The 25,102-nt window shown below is 39.1% G+C and overlaps 1 protein-coding gene across 1 annotated transcript in view; it reads right to left on the bottom strand.

Moving 5' to 3' along the window:
* The window catches only part of BRIP1 (BRCA1 interacting helicase 1), a 95,450-nt gene that overhangs the window by 35,213 nt on the left and 35,135 nt on the right, over positions 1–25,102 (bottom strand). Inside the window, exons 17-24 of the mRNA XM_058037799.1 lie at positions 18,107–18,219; positions 16,657–16,739; positions 13,831–14,121; positions 12,340–13,116; positions 9,982–10,055; positions 9,412–9,490; positions 7,783–7,998; positions 7,011–7,168 (exon numbers count right to left, since the gene is read on the bottom strand). Of these exons, the coding sequence (XP_057893782.1) occupies positions 7,011–7,168; positions 7,783–7,998; positions 9,412–9,490; positions 9,982–10,055; positions 12,340–13,116; positions 13,831–14,121; positions 16,657–16,739; positions 18,107–18,219 (1,791 nt within the window). The remainder of the gene's footprint in view (positions 1–7,010; positions 7,169–7,782; positions 7,999–9,411; positions 9,491–9,981; positions 10,056–12,339; positions 13,117–13,830; positions 14,122–16,656; positions 16,740–18,106; positions 18,220–25,102) is intronic.

Here is a 25,102-nt window from a genome sequence, read left to right as displayed (position 1 = left end):
AGAGAACACAGAACCCAGAGGTATCAGAGTTAGGAAACATCTGCAATAAATCTAATTCTTTTATTCTGCTACAGTCGCTTGGCTCCCAAAGTGTGAAAAATGGCTATCACTTAGTAAAGCTGCTGTCCAACTACTTGAAAGCACACTCACTTTGAGACTAAAAGTTAAATTACAGTGGTCTTACCTTGATTGGAGATTTACATTTTATAATAGCACAGAAATTTATAGGAAGGGAGAGCTCAGTCTATTAAATTTATGATGAGTTTAGATACTTTAACTTCTCCTCGATTTTAATTACGTAACAAGATCCCAAAGTACAATTTTAAAAAAGTCCTGAATACAGTCATTAATATAGACATTTAGACTCCTGTCAGTGAATTGTGGAGCTTTTAATTTCCCTGTGCATGACTGCAATGCTGGTTTGAATTCAGCCCCACAATGGCCAAGACATTTCCCAGAGTGATAACAAAGGGAGGTTTTGTTCCGGCCGCTGGAGGGGTCAGTGGCAGCTGCACCCTGGGCCTGCCATAATCACCATAAAATACTGGCCTGCAACAATGGCTGCTCACTGGAATACAAAACAATTGGAATGTTGAAGCAGGAATTTCAGCAGCTGCTACTGGCCATTTTCCATAGCTTTGAAGCATCAGCTATCAGTGCACTCTTTGCTGTGTCTTCGCAGCCCAGATCTCATTTTTGTGATAAAAAACATTTGTGGGATTGTACCATGAGTCAGATGCCTGATATCAGCCAGTATAAAAATAATCCCACAGAAATGGCAATATTCTTAATCCAAACCACGCCAGAGGTGCATTTTGCAGGGCAGTTCCTCCAGGAGTTGCCCTGGTGGAGCAGAGTGAGGGAGGAGGGAAAGGGCAGAGCCCTCCCAGCTCACCTTCCCTCCAAACCAGCTTCACCTGCAAAGCTGCCTGAGTTTATCTAAGCCAAACTTTCTTTTTGCACAAGTAAAATGATTGCATTTTGCCACTCACAGCTTCAGTGAGCGCTGGCCTTGCCTGATGAAAGATCACTTGATTATCAGCAGCAGGCAGACAATAAATCACACTGCTGTGTCTCAGATTTTGTTATTCATACACATTGCACCAGCCCAATACCAGGTTTGTCCCTGTATTTTTAAATCTCTCTCTCCTTAAAGAATATTGAAAGAAATTATTACATATTTTAAAGCAATTTCAATATATTGGAATTCAAATAATTCTGCTAATTTAGATTTCAGGATTTTTCTGGGAGGCACGAGCAGGGAGGAGCACTGATAACTGCAGGACAGGATTCAGAGGCTGACATTTATTTCTCACTCAATAGGATTTAATTTCACTTAAATATAGCCCTCAAGGAATGAAAGAATAAAATATTCAGTCCCTGACACCTTGGAGCTCTGAGCCTTCCCAGTGAGCAGTGCAAGCATGGATGGGATGATAAATACATGGCAGATTTTGCAAACACACAGAGAGACATTTACTAAAACACTCTTCAGCTTCTTCCCAGAGTTATAAATCCATTTTCTCTTCTTTAATAAAGCCTCAGCAAACAATATTGCCAGAGAGTTGAGAACAGCACTGATCCCAGGGAGGATCTACTGACTGAGACAGGAGGAACAAACACATTTTGGCTGAGTGAAAAGAAACATATTCAGTGTCAAGCTCAAGGAAAGCAACTCAGACAGATAATTCCTGGGAGACAAATGATTCTGGCACCAGCAGAAAGAAGCAACATGAAAAACCTTTTCCAAGGTCATCTCTGGATGCACACCACCAGAAGGGGAAAGGCAGACTCATGGAAAATATTTAATCCATTGACACAAAGTCAGGTGAGTTCCAATATTCCCTGGCCATCAGAACATTATTTCTTGGAAATTCTCAACAGCAAGTGCTCAAGAGTTGATGTGAGGGTCATAGCCCACATGTGAAAGACAACACACACACCAAAAAAAAAGCATTCTATTTAAATTAATTAAAATTGGTAACTAAATAGATTAGTTAAACTCAAAGTAGCAGGGAAAGACACAACACAGAGCAGAAAAAGAACAGGAAAATATAAATTGTGAAGGAAAAGGAAAATTGTCCAAAGGAAATGTGGATGAGTCCTGTGCAGCCTGATTTGACAATTGGTTGCATTACAGACAAACATCAGTGTGCAATAGCATCACTGGAAATTCAGAAAGAAAATGATGATCATGGTTGCAGAACCTCTACATTAATAGCAATATATTAATTTCAAATAACGCAAGTAAATACTTATTTCTGCAACTATTTTCAATTTTTATCTGTCAAGTGATTTATGAAGTCAATATCCATGTGCCCAACAATGAATAGTGCAGTAAAGAGAATTTGGTTTCCACACAACGATTTAATTTTGATTTTTTGGAAGTGTAATATAGGTCTGCACTTCAGAAATATTCAGTAATGATCTGTGTGAAATGCTTAAATAATATTTACAGCTCACATGCTCCATTTATTTTAACTTAAATTGTATGAAGCCACCACTACATTTAACTGGTGGTATCAGCATAAGCAACTATGCAACATCAACAAATGCAGTCAGCCACTACAATTATTTAATGGAATTAATGTCAGATGAATGTTCTTTTCTAACCCTCCAGGATACCTGTTTCAGTGCTCAGATAGAATAAAGCACTGTGAAATAGCCACATTTAATTCAGATTGTCAACAAGAGCAACATTAGGAAAACCCCAGCTGATGTCATGCTCTTTGTGGCATCTTTTCGACAACAAAGCCTGGATCCAAGATCTGACCACTCACAATTTCTAAACCAGCTTATAAAGCTAAATCCATGCAAACCCTTAATGGATCAGGATTTTATTTCCAGCGCTGCAAAAACTTTGGCTGTGGCCAAGTCTTATCAGCTCCGGTGGCAGCAGATTACAGGAGCTGTGCCATGGATCAGGGGCAGGCACTCCCAGCTTAAACCAATTACACACTTAGCACAAAGTTGTCAAACTGCAGAGCCATGCCAAAGCCTGACATGTCATTTCTGAAATGCTCACAAATTTTAAGGAGAGTTAAACTGAATGGAGAGTCTGGGAAAATGGATGGTGGAAGGAGCAGGGTTTGGAAATCCAGATTTTAGTGGTGTGGAAATGAGGGATCCACACCAACTCAAGCTGCACCACTGCAGAATCTACTGGATTTTTACCAAAAGCCCACGTTCAAACTCCCCTGCATCCATTCATGGGCAGACAGATCTATTAAATTATTTGCCAGCTGGGAGTCATTTCTTTTACAATAAGCAGAGGAGTGAGAGGTAACTACAAAGCAATCCAGAGCTGTCCTAATTACTCCTTCCAGGCAGGAAAACGTGTGATAAAATGCATGTTTTGTGATTCCCTTCCCCTTTAGTGGCTCCAGCACTGTTAACCTGTAGCTTCTGATGGCCTTCCCCAATGCTCTAAACCTGGCGAAAAACCCCGAGACAGACAATCACTGTACAATTTAAGGCACATAATTAGCAATTATTTCATGCACACTTCACAATAATAATCTGTTACGTACTAAGGGGAAAGAAACATTAATGAGCTACTTCTGGTGCCGCTCTGTGTACTGTGTTTGCATAATAATGAGGCCCAATCTGCTGGAAAACACAGAAAGGACAAATTAATAAGGTCGTCATTTTTGTCTAATGATGCTTAATACAGTTGGAGCAATCTGCTCGAGACAAAAGACGGGCACTCAGACATAGCCGATTATGCATTCGCGTGGCAGCTGAAATCTTTATTAAACAGAATGATGAATCTGATTAACATGTGATAACAAATATACAGTCTGGGCCAGGGCCCTGGCACCTCCCGCCAGCTCTGCTCCAGCCCCTCTTTACCGAGGCTTTACTGAGATTGAGGTCACACTGCAATTCCCCATAGGCGCATTAAGATAAAAGTTTGCCAAATGTGGTAACGTGCTGAACAAAACAATATCCTGTTATATAAAAGCTACTGTCTCAACAGCTGACTGTCTAATCAGTGATAGCAACAACTCCTTAATAAGTTTAAAATTTTAATTGTGGGTTTCGGTCGCCTTTTAACATATGAAGGATGATTTAGTACATTAGCTAAGCTACATCTTAAAGCCTGTGCTACCAAATATTCTAATTCTATATTCTAATATTCTAATTCCAAAGAACTGCCTTCTATTCCATTTCACAACACAATTCTGTTCCCAAAAAGGAATATACAATTATTTAGGGGACTAAAAAATACAATTACTCCTTAATTGTGGGTTTCAGTCGCCTTTTAACATATCAAGGATGATTTAGTACATTAGCTAAGCTACATCTTAAAGCTTGTGCTACCAAAATATTCTAATTCCAAAGATCTGCCTTCTATTCCATTTTACAATATAATTCTATTTGCAAAAAGGAATATGCAATTATTTAGGGGACTGAAAAATACAATTGCTCCTTAATAAGTTTAAAATTTTAATTGTGGGTTTTGGTCGCCTTTTAACAAATGAAGGATGATTTAGTGCATGAGCTAAGCCACATCTTAAAGCTTGTGCTACCAAAATATTCTCTCTAATTCCAAAGAACTGCCTTTTATTCCATTTCACAACACAATTCTATTCTCAAAAAGGAATATACAATTATTTAGGGGGACTGAAAATGCAATTAACAAGGGTGTATATAATTACTTGTGGTGTTTTAAGCAGTACAAAAAATAATAATAATTTATGTGCCACTGTTTTGGTGTTAATGGAGGTTTCTAGGTCAGTGGGGAACACAGGATGTGATTGAATTTGTAGAAATGTAGCAGTAAATTTTAAGAATTCAATTTTCAATAGAAATAACTGATAAAAAAGGAGGTTTAAAAATGTAAATACGCAATTTGTTAATCCCACCTTAAATTTAAGTAATGAAAATACAGCATTGCCTCTTTAAAGAGTGACCAAATCTAGGAGTAAATAACAGCTCTTAAATGCAGGGGTTCTATTTTAAGCCTGCTTTGCTGGAGCAATGTGATTTCTATTAAATGAACAATTCCTTGCCTTGCAGAACCAACTGTAGCTGATTTACAGTCAGCCCATGACACGCAGCAATTGAAGATGCCACACGATACCTCAGGACAATGAACATGATTTACCACAGGCTGGGCAGCAGCAGGAACTAAAATGTTGATTTTATCTCCACAAATACATTGCTCAGCACCAGCAGGAGCTTGGATTCAAGAGTAGAGAACTGGGAGCTAAGATTGACTGAATCACAGCTTCTTCACTTGAATGCATCTGTGTCTGCTCTGGTAAATGATAGCACATCATAAATCATCATTTTCAGCTCCTTGCACTCATTCTGTGTGCCTTTGTTCACATCAATATATTCCCAATTACAAGAACAACAGCCAGTGGTTTTAAAGATAGGAGGTGATAAAATTAAAGCTGTATTTACCTCTAGCATCATTCATCCCCAGCCCATCCTACCTTTGTAAATAAATATCATTATTTGCACACATAAAATAAAATAAAATAAAATAAAATAAAATAAAATAAAATAAAATAAAATAAAATAAAATAAAATAAAATAAAATAAAATAAAAGTGGTTTCCTTCCCACCTCCCCCAATCCCACCTTCAGGTCACATGAATCTACCCTAAGGAGGGTCAGCCCCAAAGCAGAGATGGTTCCCCAGCTCTGAGGAAGATGATGGGATATGTTTTATGTGGAAGATGATGGGATATGTTTTTCCTGACACAAAGCCATGCATTAAGAGATTAGATGTGTCTCTCCCAAAGCCATGAGCTCTCCCAGTGCCAGAGCTGGGGGGGTTCAGCCTCCTCCAGGCCCACAAGGTTCTGAGGTTCCTTTTTAGTGAATACAGAAAAAATAACAGAGAAGAATGGGAAGGGAAGAGACTCATTCAGAAAATCTGCTGGAGTATTTATATTATTATTATATATTATTTATAGCAGAGTATTTTTAGCTAAATCACCCAGAAGTTCAATATACAGGTGGGCTGAGAAGGAAACACTGGTTTGTTTTACATTTTTAAATTAAACCCAGCTGATCCCATGTTTACACCTGATGGAAGAGCCACAAAAGGAGAGTTCAGAAGCTAAAACAAAAAATCAACTCATTCTACCTCAGAGGATCCCTTTATTTTCATATTCTGCCAGTACCAGTTCCCTCAGTGTAACATTTCATTATGTTTGATACAAAATGAATGCTGGAAATGCCATGAAATTTTCGTGGTGCTGTTTGAAATCCCAAAATTCATGGCAAATAATGCTTCACAATCCCTGTCCATCACCACACTGCCATACTCTGCATTTCAAACAGCCTGGACAGCTGATCCTGACACACACAGGCAAAACATGAGGATCATATTCAGCTTTTGGCAAAGATTCAGGCTCAAAAATCTCTCATTAAGCTCAACTGTCTTTATGTCCATGGAATAAATGAAGGAAAATGCAGAAGTGTCCTGGGCTTACCTGCACAGACCCCTCAGGATGGAGCCCACCCTCCACTTTTAAGAGAAAAATCCAGAATTTTCTCATCTAAATTTCAAAGGGTCCTATTGAGAATTCAGTTTGCTCACAGTGAAATACAATACCTAGAATAAATTTCTTCCTGTTGACTCCATTAAACCGTGTCCATGTTCATCCTTCAGGGGCTGATTAACTTCTTCTTTTTTAGTGCCAAAACTAACATAAAATTACATGTCTGAGAAGTCAAGTCTACAGCACTTGTGTAAATATGTTTTGTTCTGGTTTTCCTTTCATGAAAGACATGGATGGCTGCTATTTTCCCATCCCTTTTCAGATGTAATTCTACAGACATTGCAGCAAATTAGGCACAGACAAATATATTCAGTGACCTGAACTCAGTTACAACTATAATTTCAAATCTCTGTGGTAGAAATCAGATAATTTTATATGATTTATCTAAGTAAATATTCATTCTACCTTTTACAAAAATAGTATTTTAGTATTTCCTGTACAAATCATTCCATTCTAATTTTATTATACAAAATAAAGTGATCTGACTTACCCATGACTGCACTTTATTACTGAAGTGAGTAACCTCAGCTCCTATCAAAGGGCTTGGAGAAATGGACTGAAGGACACAGCTCCTGCACTGCAAGTAACTTGTCAGAGAAGATTCCTTCTCATTCCAAAGAGCATTTAAAGATAAACTGCCATTCAGGTCTTTCAAAAAGAAAGAAAAAGTGGTTTATAAAGGAATCAAGGGAGATTTTTAAAAGTCATTTTATCAGTTGCATTTCACACATTTCAAAGTGTCAGAAAAATTGGTAAAGAAGGCTCAGTCCTTGTGGCAAAATCACCTCTCATTGACTGTGCCAGCCTCACAGCCTGGATGGGCAGCAGAATTGCCCACATGTGAAATAAATTAATTTATTTTTGCTCTCTGTCACCTGAAGAAGCAAAGGGTTGCACAAGGCTTGGGCTGACAGCTGGAGTGATTTCCTGTCAAATCAGCAGGTCTGTTTAACCAAGGTTAAACTGGGAATTGTGGCCAATTCCTGGATTTAACTGGGAAGAAATGGAAAGGATTCTGTGCTCATTATCCTTTTCTTTTATTCTTCATCAGGATTTATGAAAGAACCCAACAAGTCTGGGAGTGCAGGGGACACTGGAGCTCCTTTCAGTGTTTGTTAAATGTGCAGAGCCCACAGAGCTCTGAGGAGGGAAAATCTCACCCAAAAGCTCCAAGGGAGGGGTGGCAAATTGTTGGTATTTAATTGAATTTAAAGCAAAAGGGCTTGACAAATGTTAGCTGGAATTCATCAGTGAGAACTTACCTTTCACTGGCATCTGATAAACCTTCAAAGTCTCTTTAAGGTGACCAAGACTTGCAGCATCTGAGATGACCAACATCACATTATCATCTTCTGAAATGGCCTCTAGCTTACACTTACAATTATTAATGGATTCTTTGCTTCTTATATTGGCATTTCTGAAGAGTTTCCAGATTATTTGCAGCTCACTATTACTGTAGCAAGCTTTTCTCAAAATTCCTATAATTTAAAAAGTGGGGTGTAAGACTTATATACACACATGGTTTTGAATACAGTACTGTTCAACCATGCTGCAAACTTTCCACATTTACAAGATGGGAATTTAGGCCCTGATCCAATACCCACTGCAGGCACTGAAAAGACTTCTATTGCTGTAAATGGCCCTTGGAAGAAGGCCTTCTTTAAATTTTTTAATGTGTCCAAAATTTACTTTTCAACAGATAATTTTCCCCTTGTTATTACTCCCGAATCGACCGGCGAGCTTGAATCCACTTTGAATAAAGCCATTTATTTTTTAATTTTCAGATTTTTTAACTTTCCTCAATCAACTGGCATCTGAGATTCAGTTTAAACAACATAAAACTCCTTGCAGACAACAGCCACCCTAACATTCAGACATTCTGCAGCCCAGAATGCTTCTCCTGAGCCCTGGGGTTCCACCACAGATTTGATGATGTTGATAAATTCAGGGAGGGAATGAAAGTTCCTGATGAGATCACCCAAATCTTAAAGGTTCTTTATGAAAACAGGGAGGGAAGGAGTGACCTGGACCTGCCCACTGTGGAGTTTCCTATCTGGTCTGGGTTGAATAGGTGCAGAAAATGGAAAATCTCCCATTGTCCCCCAGGCACAGGTTTGGTTGGCTGAAGAGATTTTTGTCCTTTCTTGGTTTCATCAGCTCCAGACTGTTTAAGCATGAAGCATCTCTAATTTGCATGGAACTGATGAGAATATCTTGTAATTAGGTCATTATCACAATGGCCCAGTGGCCTGAAGATGAAGTTTATTTTTAAATAAACAGAATTGCTGTTATTTTACCAGCCTTTAGACATTCCCAAATTAAAGTGCCTCGCAGAAACACAAAGAATTCCCACAAGGAGCTCATCCCCACTATGTACAACAGAATAAAAGCAAATTAAGGTGGGTCACACACTGAAGAATAGCAGTGCCATTATTTCAGGCAGACTTTTGATAGTTCCATGCACTGGATTCACTGAGTTACTGTGCCAGGGTATTACCAAACTTCTCCCATAAACTGGGAGCAAATTAACACCTAATCCTGGGAAGGAACAAACCCAATGAAAGGGCCACTATGCTCCAAATAATTCCTTCAGCCTCCCACAATGGCAGCAGGAGCTGCCTTCAGTTAACTCTCTAATATCAGATTGAAGCTCAACACAGGTCAGTGTGGCAGGACCTGAATCAAGAAAACTGCCAGAAAAAATGATTTATTTTAAATAATTGTTCTTGTCACAACTCCCTTCTCTGCCCTCCAAGGCTTTCTGCAGGTCTCATTTATCCAGATGGAGAAATGAACCAATTATTCTAAAATACCCCTCCAGCATCCCAAACTGGGAAAGCAAAAGGGTGGATGAGAAATCCCATCCTTCCCAATGAAAAAACTGATCTTACCCTGAGCTTTGGGCAGGATTTCAGCTCCACACACAACACAGTGAAGTCCTTTCCTGCAAGGCTGCTTGTGTGCTTCCTTCTAGCAAGGCAATGCACAAATTTGTGTGAATACTGGTTTGCATACAGTAACTATGCAGATTGAAGCATTTAAATATAAATAAGTTATATTATAAATAAATTCAATATATCCAAACTGCTTCAGAGAAATACAGTACTTGAAATACTCAAAGGTTATCATTTATATCAGTTAATAATTCAATATACACCATGCTAAAAGTGTTTAACCTTATTTAAATAGAAAAATGTCATATAAAATAAGAGGGATTTTACAGCCTATAACACTGCAGGTTATCAAATTGTTGGGAATTTTGAAAGGAGCCTGGCCTGGTTGGTGCCTTTGTGTTTCCCATGAAAAACAAAGGTTGAGTGTGTCAACCAGAGCTCTGCAGACCAGGAAGAAACAATTTCATTGTGTTATTTCACTTGCAAAATGATATAATAAATTATTCTCCATTCCCTTGCACCCTGGCCCTCAGCAGCCCCTCAGCACAGGAATTTCATCCATGGTACCTTTCTCTCTCTGGAGGAGCCACTTTGCCTAAGGGCAGCTTTCCTTCTGCTGCATCTCCTCTGAACTTTCAATCCTTCAATAAATTCAACATTTTGTTAGTATTTTAGGCAACAGAGATCATACTGAGGTGTTATATCAAAGTAGGAAAAGCATTTTCAATATTTTAGCCTTGATAGATGTGATAAATCCAAATAAATAATTCTAGGAAATTCAGTATATTGATTTCACTTCCCTTCTATCTGCAGGCTGGGCAGCATTTAATTCTGAGAACTACCATAAATATATTATCTCTAATATATCAAACAGCACAGTTATTAAATAGAAAGACAAATTCAGGATGAATTTACACCACAAGAAACACTCCACCCCTTACCTTCCAAACACAAAGGGGATTTATCCACCTGTTGATTTGAGCTTTTAGAGGATAAATTTTTTCCAGAAATCACAGTAACAAGTGCTGATGTTTCAATACATATTTGAGAAGTAATGGTTAATTTGATATAAAGTTGAAATGGGTGTGATTTGACACAGAGCAGGCCCTGCCTTAAAGGATTTCTGATCAAAGGAAGAGGCACCACAGCTCAAGAAAGGAAAAATCTGCTCCAGACAAGGAAAAGGAGATGGATTTTCTTCTTTTTTTTGAATGTTATGGATTTAAAGACAGACAAATCTCCTGAAAGACAAATAAGAGGCTGTGGGCCCCTGGATGAGCAGACAAGTCACAAAGCTTAAGTGATTTCTGTTATCTGTTCAGACACACAAAATGCACAAAGGGTTTGGGGCAGAAGATTTGCTTTAGGAAAACTGAGAATCAAACCCAGGGACAGCTCTAGAGACCAGGAACCAACAGGAACTTCAGCATTACTTCAACAGAAATGAAAAATATTTCTCTGTAGATGTGTCAGAGGTTTCCAATCCAATACTGATACCAACAGGAATTTCAGCATTATTTCAATAGAAATGAAGAATATTTCCCTGTAGATGTGTCAGAGGTTTCCAATACTGATATCAACAGGAACTTCAGCATTATTTCAAGAGAAATGAGGAATATTTCTCTTTAGATGTGTCAGAGGTTTTCAATACTGGAATTTCTGCCCTATTAACTAAAACAAACCTGTCAGTGAAATCCAGGACTGAAATTCAAGGAAACTTGGTCATCAATATTGCAATAATTGAACTAGAAGCCTTATGCCAAACACTGCCAGTTGTAGAAATTCTAGTGTTCTTCCCATTCTTGCAAACTGTCCAATTTCATAAAGATGAATTTATTTTATAAAGACACAATTTAAATCCTGTTGATCTGAGCATGTTCACAGCTCTGTAGGGATGGACTCAAAATGTTATTTAGATGAACTTCTATGGAAAAGGACCAGTTAATAATTTCATTTCTACTCTCAAACAAAAAGTATCAACACATATGAACCAATCTTTAGATGGCAAAAATCCTGCATCTTCATATCAATGTAGGATGGCAATGAAGAATATTTTCTTAAAAAGTCATTATGTTTTATTACAGAAAAATCCTGGCTCTTTTCATTGCAGAAAATGAAAGAAACATTAAAATACAAAAAAAAAAAAAAAAAAAATAGAGTGGGCAAGATTCAAGACCTTTGTGTACAATTTACATTTTATATGTTACATGTAAAAAGTGCTTGTAGGACATACAAATTAGAACAGGTTTTGACATGAATAAACACAGAATCCAAGCAACAGAAATGAGATCCTCTCACAAAAGGAAAACTTAAAGAAATCTCAAATTTTTCTCTGAAGAAGCTTCTCATCTTCATCAAATATCAAAATGTGCACAGCTCCTGCTGGACATTTTGATGAAAGAAATTGGAAGGAATCAAAGAACTGGAAAATAAACCTGTTTTGGTATTTAGGCTTCATCTGTCTATGACCTGATCTGCAAAGATGCTGTTCTTCATGTTTTACTAAAAAACTCCAATCTAACAAATGCAGAAAACCTAATTTGGTTACATGGGTGTTTGGCTTTCTGAAGAAAACCCCAATTATTTGACTGTATTTAATGATGGAATAATTAAATCTGTAATGGATAAACCAATAATTCCAGGTCAGATCCTACTTGGGCTTCTATTCAGAATTTCCAGACATGATGTTCTCCAGCCATGAAGTCAGGATGAGGAAACTTCATCTATCTCTAGAAAACTGCAGATGGCAAACCTCCCCCAGAGAAAACCCCAAGATAAAATGAGGAATGGAGCCTGAGGGAAGCTTCTGTTCCATGAGGACAAGGAAGGTGCAGCTGCCCCGTGGTGTTTTGAGGGCTGCTCACCCCAATCCCCACAGGAGCTGTCACCAGGTGCCACCACTGCCCAGCAGAGAGGAGGACACACCTTTATTTCTGGATCTGGAGAGGCTGATTTTCCTTTTTGGGGTGTTCATGTCCTGAGCTGCTCCCTGCTGTGCTGCTGCAGCCCCAGCTGTGCTGTCCCTGCTCCTCACACCCTCCATGCTGCCATGGGGGCTCCTGCCAGCCCCAGCTGTTCCAGCCCCATTCTGGGCTCCTGAGGTGCTGGTGGCAACAGGACCAGCAGGGACTGTGGGGTTCCCACATTCCCCCCAAATCCCAGTGCTGGGACAGGCTGGCACTGGGGGCTCAGTTCTCTGCTCCTCTGGGTCTGCATCATCATACAGTTCTGGGGTGAAGTAAATGCTCTCATCCTCATCCTCATCCCCATCTAATGCTGAAGGCTCAGCTCTCCCTGCTGCTGGAGGGAGCTCCCTGCAGGGCTCAGCTCCAGGATGGCCTTCAGCACCTGGGGCCAGAGCACTCTGAACTGAAACATGGCTTGTTTCCAAACATGATTCTGCTGCACTGGGTCTGTGCTCTGCAATTAATGCTGATTGGCATTGATTGGGATGATCAATAAGGTCCCTGGGCCTGTTCACACACTGCTGGCTGCTGCTCCCTGTGGCCCTGCAGTTCTGGGCTGCAGGAGTTGAAGTCAGAGGCTCAGGGCAGCATTTCTCCTCCACACCATCAGCACTGCTCCAACCATTCATTTCTTCTCTCTCTGCTTTGATTGCTGCCATTTTGGGGGGGCAGTCCATGTGTGTCCTTCTCTGTTTTACGTGGTGGGAATGGCTCTCTACATCAACTTTCTGCTCACCTGTGACAAATCACAAAACATAAATTAATTGCATCTGATTTACAGCATGTTTAGCACATCAGAATTACCACTGTTTCAGAAGGTTTACAGTGATTTTACAACATTCATTAAAAAAAATACAAAAAAAAGCCCAGATGTTATAACTATCCTTGTCCATGAATTGTCTTAATTAAATAAATAGATTAACAGGCTCATAAAGGTAGAGTATGACTGGATTGAAATTTGTAATCTTTATTATTGTGCTCGTTCTTGATTGAAATGAAGTCAGAACCTTTCCTAAAATTTAGGGATGGATTTTACTTGTGGAGCTGGAACCAGAGGAGATCACATGCAAGGTGTCTCACAGCAATGCCCAAACAACAGATGTAGCTTGAACCAGGGCTCAACTTGCACTAATGCCAATCTTGATGTGTTTCAAATATATTTTAAATTATCTTCACAGTGCTCAATGGAAAAAGAAATTAAAATGAAACCATTTTTGATTGTACTATAAACTTATCAAAGATTACTCTTTTAAGACAACCAGATGGAACAAGAATTAATTTCAGTCTGTTGAGCACAGCTCCTCCACATTTGTGAATAATTATCATTTTCCACTATAGCACTTCTGTAATTTTAAAAAACCATTTGTTTCCTCCAGAAAAGATTCAAGTCCCCATTTGAAACTGCCAGTAGAAATGAACATACTTTGTCTGACTGCTGCCATGCTGTCACTTGGCTGATCCCCTGCTGTGGGATGAACTGAGCCGACGGTTGCAGTAAAATGAACTTCTGGGTCCAAATTCTGCTCCTGACTCGTGGCAGGAACATCAGGGGACAGAGGAGTGCTGTTCTCCTGTGGGGAGCCCTGGGAGAGGTGGCAGGGCTGTGCAGGGAGCTCAGAGCTGGGCTCTGGCCAGGGCTCCCCGTGGCTCTGGTTGCGGAGGGCGAAGGCGCGCAGGGAGCGCAGGGCGCTGCTGAAGGAGCCGTGGTGCTGCACCTGCTGCCGGATCCACTTGGACAGCCCTGGGGGCACAAACACCTGAGTGCAAAGTATCAGCATCTTCCACCAAAATAACAGCCCCTTACACCAAAATATCAACTCCTTACTCTCCAAAATATCAGCACCTTGCTCCAAAATATCAACTCGTTACTCCCCAAAATATCAACTCCTTACTCACCAAAATATCAACTCCTTACTCCAAAATATCAACTCCTTACTCACCAAAATATCAACTCCTTACTCACCAAAATATCAACTCCTTACTCCAAAATATCAACTCCTTACTCGCCAAAATATCAACTCCTTACTCGCCAAAATATCAACTCCTTACTCGCCAAAATATCAACTCCTTACTCGCCAAAATATCAACTCCTTACTCCCCAAAATATCAGCACCTTGCTCCAAAATATCAACACCTTACACCAAAATATCAACTCGTTACTCCCCAAAATATCAACAACTTCAAAACATCAACACCTCACTCCAAAATAACAACATATCCAAAATATCAGCACCTTACTCCAAAATATCAACAACTTACTCCAAAATATCAAAAACTTAAAAATAACAGCACCTTGCTCCAAAATAACAGCACCTTACGCCAAAATAACAACATATCCAAAATATCAGCACCTTACTCCACAATATCAGCACCTTACTCCACAATATCAACAACTTACTCCAAAATATCAACAATTCTAAAATATCAGCACCTGACTCCCAAATATCAACTCCTTACTACAAAATGTCAGCACTGTACTCCAAAATAACAGCATCTTACTCCACAACAACAGCACCTTACTCCGAAATAAATATCAGCACCTTACTCCAAAATAACAACATATCCAAAATATCAGCGCCTTACTCCAAACTATCAGCACCTTGCTCCAAAATAACAGCACCCCAAAACATCAACTCCTTACTCCAAAATACCAGCACCTGTCCAGGCATTTCCCAGCACCCCAAAGTGGAGCAGCTCTGTGGCCACAAACACCATTTCCCAGGCAGTGTTTCTCACAGTGCTTCTGGGAGAGGCTCAGAGGAAAGCATGAGGAACAATTCTTATCTGAACCTGCTGTTAACACCTGGTGCTGTGAACATGTGCAATGTGCTGTGAAGATTTGTTCATCAAAGGGTGCTTCATTAATTAGCCAGTGGTGTTGTGTTTGAAGTAAAGGACCAATGAGGTCCACGTGTATCTAACAGTCTAGAAACAAACAATGGGTTCCTTAATAAAGAATTATTGATCAACCTTCTGTAATATATAAAATAAAGCACACTAATATTCAACAGGCAATCAAACCACATAATTCATTGGAATCTATGCCATTTATTGATCAACCTTCATACACAGAGTCTATGCTAATTATTGCTCAACCTTCTGTAATACATGGAGTCTCTGCTAATTATTACCTGGTCAGGGACCTGTTACAATGATACCCTAAGAGTGCAAGTGGATTTGTGTAGGTAGAGCCTCAGAGATTTCAAGAATTTGCTCATGAAGCTACAACAATTGCTCCTTTCCAGGGCTGGGAATTTGATTTATTCAATGGCAGTATTCTGATAAGCAAACTAAAAATATCCTTCTTTTTCTACTAAAAGCCTATTTCTTCTTCACTAGTCTTCTTTTTAGGCTTCTTTTTAGGCTGTTCATTCTGCTTGTTACCATGAATTATTTAAAAGTGGCTTACACAGAGTGCAGCTATTTATTGTCATATTAACAGGGTCTGATAAAAATTTGAATATAATCAAGCTTTTTACAACTTTGTGCTAGATTAAGTAACAGTAACTCAAAGAATCACAACTGCTCTACAACCACAGGTTTTATTATAACCTGCTCCTATCAAAACAATCAAAATATTAAATATCAGATGTCTTGAGCATAACAGCTTTTTAGATTATATTGGAGCACACAGGAGTCAGTAAAAACTGACTGCCTCGATTTTAGAAAGTGTTTTTGAACCCATTTAAATATTCTTTGTGTATCAATTAAAAAACAAAACAAAACAAAAAAACCCAAACCCACAACAACAGAGAATTTCACTCTTTTGTGAAGTTTTACTTTTTAGAGAAAGAAATCTTACCAAGCGTTGAACATCTGGATTATTTGTGCTCCTATATGAATTTCTAGTGCTTCCTTCAGTAATTTCAATGTATTTTTAGTGCATCGAGAAGGAGCAGGACTCAACTGCAGCAGCTGAGCTCCACCTGCTGACTGAGCCCAGCATGGGCTGCTGAGCTCAGCTCTGCCCAGCAAAAAGGGCAGGACCAAAGCTGAAAACACATTCCTAAGCACTTTATTTTCTACTTTTTATTTTTTTAAAGGTTGTGTGCAGCATCTGTTTTACTTCACCTGCATTTATTTCTACCCAGTATAAAACTACAAACAGCAATCCCTTGTTGTATATTGAATATTCAGCAGTTCAATGTCTGTTCCATGGCTGGGGCACATTCTGACCCTTCCTATCACCTGTATTTGTACAGCCACATTTCTGTAATTCAGAGTTTTCAGTATTTTTCTATATTAGGAGTTTCCCCAGAAGATTTTTACCTCTTACCAGTTATGTATTTATTGGGGTTCCTCCTGAAGCGGTCGTCAACCAAAATAAGAGCCCCCCAGTCATTCCTGTGCCTTATACACCTAAAAGTGAGGGGGGAAAAGAGGATTTATGTAATTAGAGAGCACACAGCAAAAATTTGTGGGAATTGGGAAAAAGGAATTGCTCTGAGTCAGCTGGAATATGCAAAGTTATACAGGAATGATCTGCTAGTGGATGCACCAAAAATTGTTATGGATGTCATGGAAGCTTCATATTCCTCCAGCTGCTGAATGTACATGGAAACAGCTAAATTAAAAATAAACCACAGAAATATTCAACAGCCAATCAAACCACATAATTTATTTTCCACTCTCAACTGGGCAGTGTAAATATTACAGAGCTTCCTGTATGGAATGTTCTGGTTTTATCAAAATCCTTCCCCACACCTCAGGTTAGCAAGGGCTTTGGCTCATGGTTTGATAAGGAATTTGTACCTTTGTGTCAGAATGGAAGCCTATTTTCTCCATTTTAGACCACCCAAATAATAAATTAAACAATAAGTAACTGTCACTAAAACTTGATTTAAGTTCAAGCTGATTTATTCCACAACTGAGAGCTTTCTTTACCTATTTAATTAATGCTCTTTGATTCCAAAGAGGAATTTAAGAAATCAGGCCTGTAACAACAAGAATCCACAAGGAGATTTCCTAATGTTACAATTTCTCTCAATTTTCTCTCTAAGCCTTCATTTATGTCATCACATTTGCATTAGGACTAATTCAAATCAGAGGAGTTTTCCAGCTGATGTTTCTGTGTCTCTGTAGCCATGACAGATGCACCTACAACAGATATGGATGACAGCTCTAATCTTTATTTATGTGATAAATTTTGTTGAAGGAGGATGAATTAATTCTACCTTGTTAATGACATTTGGGGGAATTTTTCCATCTAGGAAATGGAAGCTGTACCACTTCTTCTAAATCTGGGAGGAGATCAGTGAGCACAATAATTGAATTGACCTTTTGCAAAGGTCTGAAAAACCCCACTGCTATTTCTCCCTTTCAAAAATACTTGTAGGCAAAATATCAAACAATTTCCTGAGCCCACTGAGAGTGTGAACAATTAGTGCATTGGAAAAGTCCTGAGGATCCTCATTTGCTTTAAAGCTCAGAAAATATTTGTCTCTGCTTGTGCTTTTTTTTTTCCTGTATATCTTGACTATGAGCAATCAAACTTCAACGAAATTGAAGTGGGTTCTGAACATAAAATAAAATCTGAATTATAACAATGCACAACAGGCTGAAAAGCAGAGAACTGTCAGCACAGAGCAGCTCAAGAGACAAAATTTGCAATATGAGAGCTTTGGCCTTACTTACCCCTTTGTGCTAAAGGTGGGGAATAAATCCTTAAAGATCTCCCTAAAAAAAAGTTCTACAAATTTCTATAGTTTTAGTTATGTTTATCTCACCTTCCCAGGGCTTGGTTGAGAGCTCTGTAAGCTTGGATTTCATACCACTGACTCCCTGATAAAAGGCCTCTTGTACTTTTGTGCTGGTCATTGTACTTCCTCTTTAATTCAACCTAAGGAGGAAACCATAAAATATTTGGTTTATTAATGCTGTTGAAAAGGAGATATTCTAAAAGGGGAAAACAAGCAAACAGTGACTAAATCAGAGAATATATAAACTGTGCTTCAGTGTTTCAACTCTAAATTTTGTACACTAACCAATTCTGGCTTCTGAAATTGCCCTCAGCTGTGATCTGTTCCAATAATTTCAATGTATTGACATGAGCACCACACACTCATCCAAAGCCCTGTGCCAGTGAGAGGAGGATAAACTGTTCAGACAGGTGAAAAACCCCAAACCAGGGACAGGTACAGACTCCAAACCCAGATTTATTGGCTCTTCCACAAAGAATTCCCCACTGGAGCTCTCCCTTGTCACTAAAGCCACTCCTCATCCCCAGCTGGGACCAGACCCTGCTTTCCCCATGAGGGTTCAGCAAATTCAACTTTTCCTCCTCAACAGAGCTGCAAAAAGCTCTGGGGACAGAGGGGCTCTGCCAAGGAGCAGCACTCAGTGACACCAAGCAAAATTCCAGTTTGGCATCAGCTCCTGAGGTCTGGAAATGTTTCACTGCAGAGCATGGGAGATCAGGCAGGGAAAAACATGTTCCCCTTTTTAAAACTCATTCCTGATGCTTCAGAACCTGGAATGAACTGCCCAAGAAATCCCTTCCCAATCAGGATAACCACACACAAAGCCTGGTCTGAACTGGAACAATTTGCATTAGAACATTATTTATATCAAAGGTTTTATTATTATTATTCAGCCAGGGGAAATGAATTATTATTTTTTTAAACAAGCATAAAACTACCCCAAAAAGGGTCTTTCTGCTGCTCTTTTGTGCAGTATTAACCTTTCTGAACTGACAAGTGAAAGGACACGCTTCAGGAGAGAAACCAGCAGACTTCTAACCTCTTCTGACAGGTAACTTTCAAGTTGCATTTGGATAAGAAATTTTATTTTATGTACTTATGCCCTTTAAATTGCCTGTCAAATTTACAAATTCAATCTTTACAGCCAGAAAATAAATTCAGTTTGATTTCACAGATTTAATATTTGTTCCAGTCACTCAGAATTTACTGACTGGCATGTGAGGTTTCCTTTTTTAATTTTCCAAAGAGAAGATGATTTCTTCTGAATGGTCTATGAACATTAAACCATTCCTTAAAAAGGAACTTGGCTTTATCTGTGCATTTCTACAAACTGAAATACTAGCTGGAGAAGGAAAAGGGTACTGCTCACCTCTGGAAATGAGGAATGATGATGGAAAAGTTCACTGAAGCCTTTAAAACATAACCATTGACAATATTCTCCTGTGTGTGTTTTACATCTGTCTTCTAGTCCTGGTCAGTTTTATAACAATTTAATTTTTGGGAGAATTGTGTTTTCAGTAAGATTTTGGCCATTTGGAACCAGTGGAGGTTTACCAGCCTCTCACTTCGCCAGCAGCCTGTGCAAGCAGTGTTGGGATAAGTGTTCCTGTGTCTTATGTGAAAAATGACATTATTTTTAAATACCTGCATAAAGCCACTGAAGTACCAGTAAAATGCAAACCAGTCAGATCATCTAAATAAAATACAACATTTCTATATTCTTCTAATACATGTCAGTGTTATCAGCTTTACTGCTAGTATGCACACCAAAGACATCTCATTGCTCAAATGATATAAACCCCAATTTTTAATATAAAACCCCATTAGTTTTGGGGGGTTTAACCCCAATCCCTTCCTCTAATGGTGTAACATATCTCCAAAACTTCCTTCTATTAATTTTAAAAGAGTCACCAGAAAAGAAGCATTGTGTTTTGTGCCTGCAGAGCTCCTGCCTCAGCAGAGATGGGAGCTCAGTGTGCAGGGGGATGTCACAGACACATTTTATGAAAAATTCTTCCCTTGGGATTTTTCCTCCTGAGAAGCTGTGAGGCCTCAGGAACAAAATGTAAACAATGGTTATCTGCTGCTGTGGAATGCAACAGGTGCATCTGTGATTGTTCTCATGTGGATGTTTCTAATTAATGGCCAATCACAGTCAGCTGGCTTGGACTCTGTCTGAGACACAAGTTTTTGTTATGATTCTTTCTTTTTCTATTCTTAACCAGCCTTCTGATGAAATCCTTTCTTCTATTCTTTTAGTATAGTTTTAATGTAATATATATCATGAAATAACAAATCAGCCTTCTGAAACACAGAGTCAGATCCTCATCTCTTCCCTCATCCTCAGACCCCTGTGAGGGGGAGGCTGTGCAGGTAAAAGGCCAGGGCCTGTCATTTCCATGCAATCAGAATCCATTTCATTGTGGACCTGCTGCATTCCCCCCCATCAATTCCAGGCCAGATTCAAGCTGACATGTTACATATGTGAAAAAGGCAGTGCCTCCTGCTAGCAAATCTGCACAACGTGCAGGAAAGCACAGGCTAGAAGGGATTAGTTAAAATGTCAAAAGACAGCCTTTTACTTTTACCTGTTCATCCTTAAAAACATCCTCCCAGCTCTGGGGCAGGATTTGCAGACAAAGAGCTGCACAAGGCCCCTGGCAAGCTGTGCCATGCTGTAGCTGTCACCCAGATTAGCTTTGATCTGTGTGGGAGGTCACGGGCACAGCCACGCTCACTGCCAGCTCCCCGTCCACCTGCACACCCCTCCTGCTCCAAGGCTTCATTACCCTGACATCCTTCACTCTGCCACGGCAGCTGGGAAACAGCAGCCAAAAATGATAAATGCCATGAACAATTCTGGCTTTTTTAAGGATTGGAAAGATACTTGGAGGCAGTTTGTGCTACAGCTCAAGTGGATTTTTCAAACAGAATTAGCGATGGAGGTTTTTCTGCACTGACAACAATATTAAATGACATTTGTTACATTAGATTTTAAGTTACCTGTGGTGATATTTCTTCACATGAAGAAATTCAGACTTATTCAGGATATAAATGGATTGATACTGTGGTGACCATGGATTATATGAGTTAGTTCACAGCACAAAGCTGAGAAGAGCAACTCAAAAACTACAGCTTGCTTTTGACCCCCAAAATAACCTTGGACCCCCAAAACTACAGCTTGGTTTTGACCCCAAAAATAACCTTGGACCCCCAAAAATACAGCTTGGTTTTGACCCCCAAAATAACCTTGGACCCCCAAAAATACAGCTTGGTTTTGAGCCCCAAAATAACCTTGGACCCCCAAAACTACAGCTTGGTTTTGACCCTCAAAATAACCTTGGATCCCCAAAACTACAGCTTGGTTTTGACCCCAAAAATCCACACACAGAACCTCCAGCCTTGGAGCAACACACCAGGCTGAACCAGGTTTATTCAGAATACACAAACAGTATTTAAAGCAAGGTATACAAATACCAATCTATGATGGACTAATTATGGACTAATTATTTCTATAGAAAAATCAGTCAGGATACTGTAAACTGATTTATCAGTTTACAACAACATTAAATGACATTTGCTACATTAGATTTTAAAATAAGTTACGTGTGGTGATATTCCTTCACATGAAGAAATTCAGACTTATTCAGGATATAAATGGATTTATACTGTGCTGACCATGGATTATATGAGTTAGTTCACAACACAAAGCTGAGAAGAGGAACTCAAAAACTACAGCTTGGTTTTGACCCCCAAAATAACCTGCAAATTCACACAGAACCTGCAGCCTTGGAGCAACACACCAGGCTGAACCAGGTTTATTCAGAATACACAACAGTACTTAAAGCCAGGTGCACAAATACCAATCTACGATGGACTAATTATTTCTAAAGAAAAATCAATCAGGATACTGTAAACTGATTTATCAGTGCCAGTACCACGACATGAAGGCTGAATGGGCTAAGCCTACTTGTTTATTTTGTGTAATTTAACTCAGCAACATGATCTGTGCTTGGTTTTGCTTCACCTGGCAAAGTTTTGAGGGTTATTTTTAATGCATTACTTCACTGAACCAAATGCAAACTTTGCTTTTTAAGAACAAATATAAGTAACACTTAAGAATTTGTTTTGTTTAGTCAGGCCTGTTCTTTGATAGGACATCACAAACATCCTCAAGTGCTTGCTCTGGGAGGTGAAGGAAGAGAAAAGAGCAGGAAAAGGCCAACAGAGCTGGGGCTGTGTCCCTGCATGGGCAGGTGGAGGTGGCACAGCCACACCTGGATCAGCTCCTGCCCTTCCCTCCCCTCCATGGAAAGAAAAACCAGCAAATGGATAGAAACATTTTCTGCCATTCCACTAACTTGTTTCTCTGGTTTGATGAGAGGAAAAATAGTAATGAAAGCAAAGACATTGCTCACATCATCCAAAAAACTTTTTAAAGTTACATTCATGTTTAACATCTCTAATTCCCCACGTCTTACAAAACAAACAAGCAGAGAAAATACCAGGTGGTCACTCCCTGCTTCCATCCCAAAAAAGACATAAAAATGTTTTTTAAGCAAATCTCCCGTCCTAAAAAATCTCCTGTGTCCACTGAGAGTCTCTCTTCCACCTGAAACAGCAATAATTAGAATTTTGCAGGAACACTTGCCATCTACTTTCCTCCTGACCAATGCCAAGGAACCATAAAAGTTTGTGAGTGCAGGAAAGTTAAAACATGAAAAGCCATTTCTTTTCTTTTACATCTGAAAATTCTTCAATAGAAGCAGCACTGAACAGGGCAGCACTTCACTCACTTCAACAGCAGCAACGAGGGCTGGGGGTTTAACACAAATAATGCACAAGGAAAGGCCTGGCTGAGTCACAGAACAAGCTTCAAACTCCCCACTCCTCCCAGCCATGTCTAAACACAAAATTCCCATTTCTGAACCCACAGGAGAAAGATATTATGGCAGGATTTTATCTTTGAATGCTCCAAACATTCCAAGTGCAGTGTTAATATATAAATAATATGAAATAAGCAATTTTTTATTAGCTGAATTTTACCAAACTAGATCCTGCCAATTACAATAATTTATTAAGGTCATTCTAACGAGTTCTTTGAACTAAATAAGGTCACTAGACATGAATATAACACTTTTATTTTCACATAGAAATACTGCATTTCCTCATAAAAGCCCCCAAACTGCCAATGAGACACGATCAATATTTGTACTGCTCAATTATCATCAGGATGCTGCCACACAGAAATTGCTCAGGTGACCTTTTCTGCCTGAACATTTCTGTGTGCACTTATCAAAACTGCCTTCCTTGGATAACACTGAATAAAAAAGGAATCATTCCAGACTTGCTCTGTCTCACAGGGAACATGGAAATATATTGGGATTGAACAGTGCAGTGTGAATGGGGATATAATCATAACTAGAGAGTTACTGAGATAGAAAAAATGGCACAATAATACAGTGCAAGGGATGCTTCCCAACTCTGGTTAAGCATAATAATAATTTAAACTAAATGTTAAAATAACAATCATTTTCTTAGAAATCTTGCTTTTCCTAGAATACAGTAAATAAGAATTTAATTTTTCCAGCAATCACTTACATAGCACAAGATTCTTTCTCCTTTCAAGGGACACAAAACATACAGGCTTAAAAACTGCCACAACAACTAGAAATTCAATATTGAAACACATCATTATTCTGAAATGATAAAAATACCTCAATTTGTTGAGAAATACCTCAATTTGAGATAGGAGAAGTGGAAACTTCAGCCAAAGAACTGCAAAATGTTTGTATCATTAAGTTACATAAAGGCCAGAAAATTGTAATTGAAGTGATGATTTCCTTGGTGTAAGAATAAAGGAGAAATCCCCCCCATGGCAGCCAGGGGAAATAATTCCCATTAAAGCCAAACTCCAGCAGTGCCACTGCTCCCAGCTCCCAGCCCCAGTGAGTTTATTGGCCTCTGCTGATGTGAAAGAATTTGATTTTCTGCATTTTCTGCTGTGTTTTGGTCAAGTTCTGCTGCCTGTTCCATGATGAATTCCCTCTCCTGCAGCAGGATCAAAAGCATCTGGAGAGGTGGAAGTGCAGCAAAGCTCCCTGGGCAGGGCACTCTGCACTTCAGAGCTGCCCATTCTCAACATTTCTCTTTCTTTTCAGCTCCCCAAGGGAAGAACAGTAAATTATGACTTGAACTAAACAAGTCACACTTGGCTCCAAAATCAGATTTTCCTACCTCTACTTTCAGGTCCCAGAGGTAGGCAGAGGAAATCCTGGTCACAGCCAAGAAGTCATTTTTGGCTCTGAAATAAATTTTCCTGCTTTACTGGAGCCAAACTCTACCATTGAGAGCACCAGAGCTTTGAGCAATCCTTGAACATTTTCTTTTATATTATTTTGTTTTAGCAACCTGATTCTTCAGCAATATGAAACCCTTTGCAATAACACAGAATTAGGGGTTGGCCTCTTGCTTCAATCAGGTTTGTTTATAATCAGGTCTGAGCCTGAATCATTTCTTTCTCCCTAACCCTGACAAAGTGTTTTAGACTCTTCTCTTTGTCAAAAGCAGTGAACCTAAGATACAATATGCCTAAAAATGTTGAAGTGAAACTAAATTATTATCTTTAAAGCCTCCACAGAAATTACTGTACCTTATAAAAGCACACAGTTACTTAGGGAATTCCAGTGTTTGCCATTTAATACCAGGATTTGTGGTATATACTCAGCACAAACATATGGAAAAACTAAAATTGGATATTATTCATCACACTTGACAATAAGTCTCTTGCCCAAGATTGATGTCTGGACCCAAAATGCTACACTTCAAAATATCTAAGAGAAGTTAATTAACAGTATGTTAGCATCAGATAACACATCTTTGGGATTATCCATCTCTTGCTGTCACATTATTTATGCTCCTTAATATTACAGCTCAATCAAGTTACAAATCATAAAACATATTTAGAAAGCAGGTTGATCACAGACAAGTCATATTAGTGGAGATGAGCCAACATCAAAGTGC

The sequence above is a fragment of the Melospiza georgiana genome, chromosome 19 (assembly GCF_028018845.1).
Source record: "Melospiza georgiana isolate bMelGeo1 chromosome 19, bMelGeo1.pri, whole genome shotgun sequence".
Lineage (NCBI taxonomy): Eukaryota > Metazoa > Chordata > Aves > Passeriformes > Passerellidae > Melospiza > Melospiza georgiana.
Note: the sequence above shows the minus strand (reverse complement) of the source record. Positions and strands in the feature narration are given on the sequence as shown.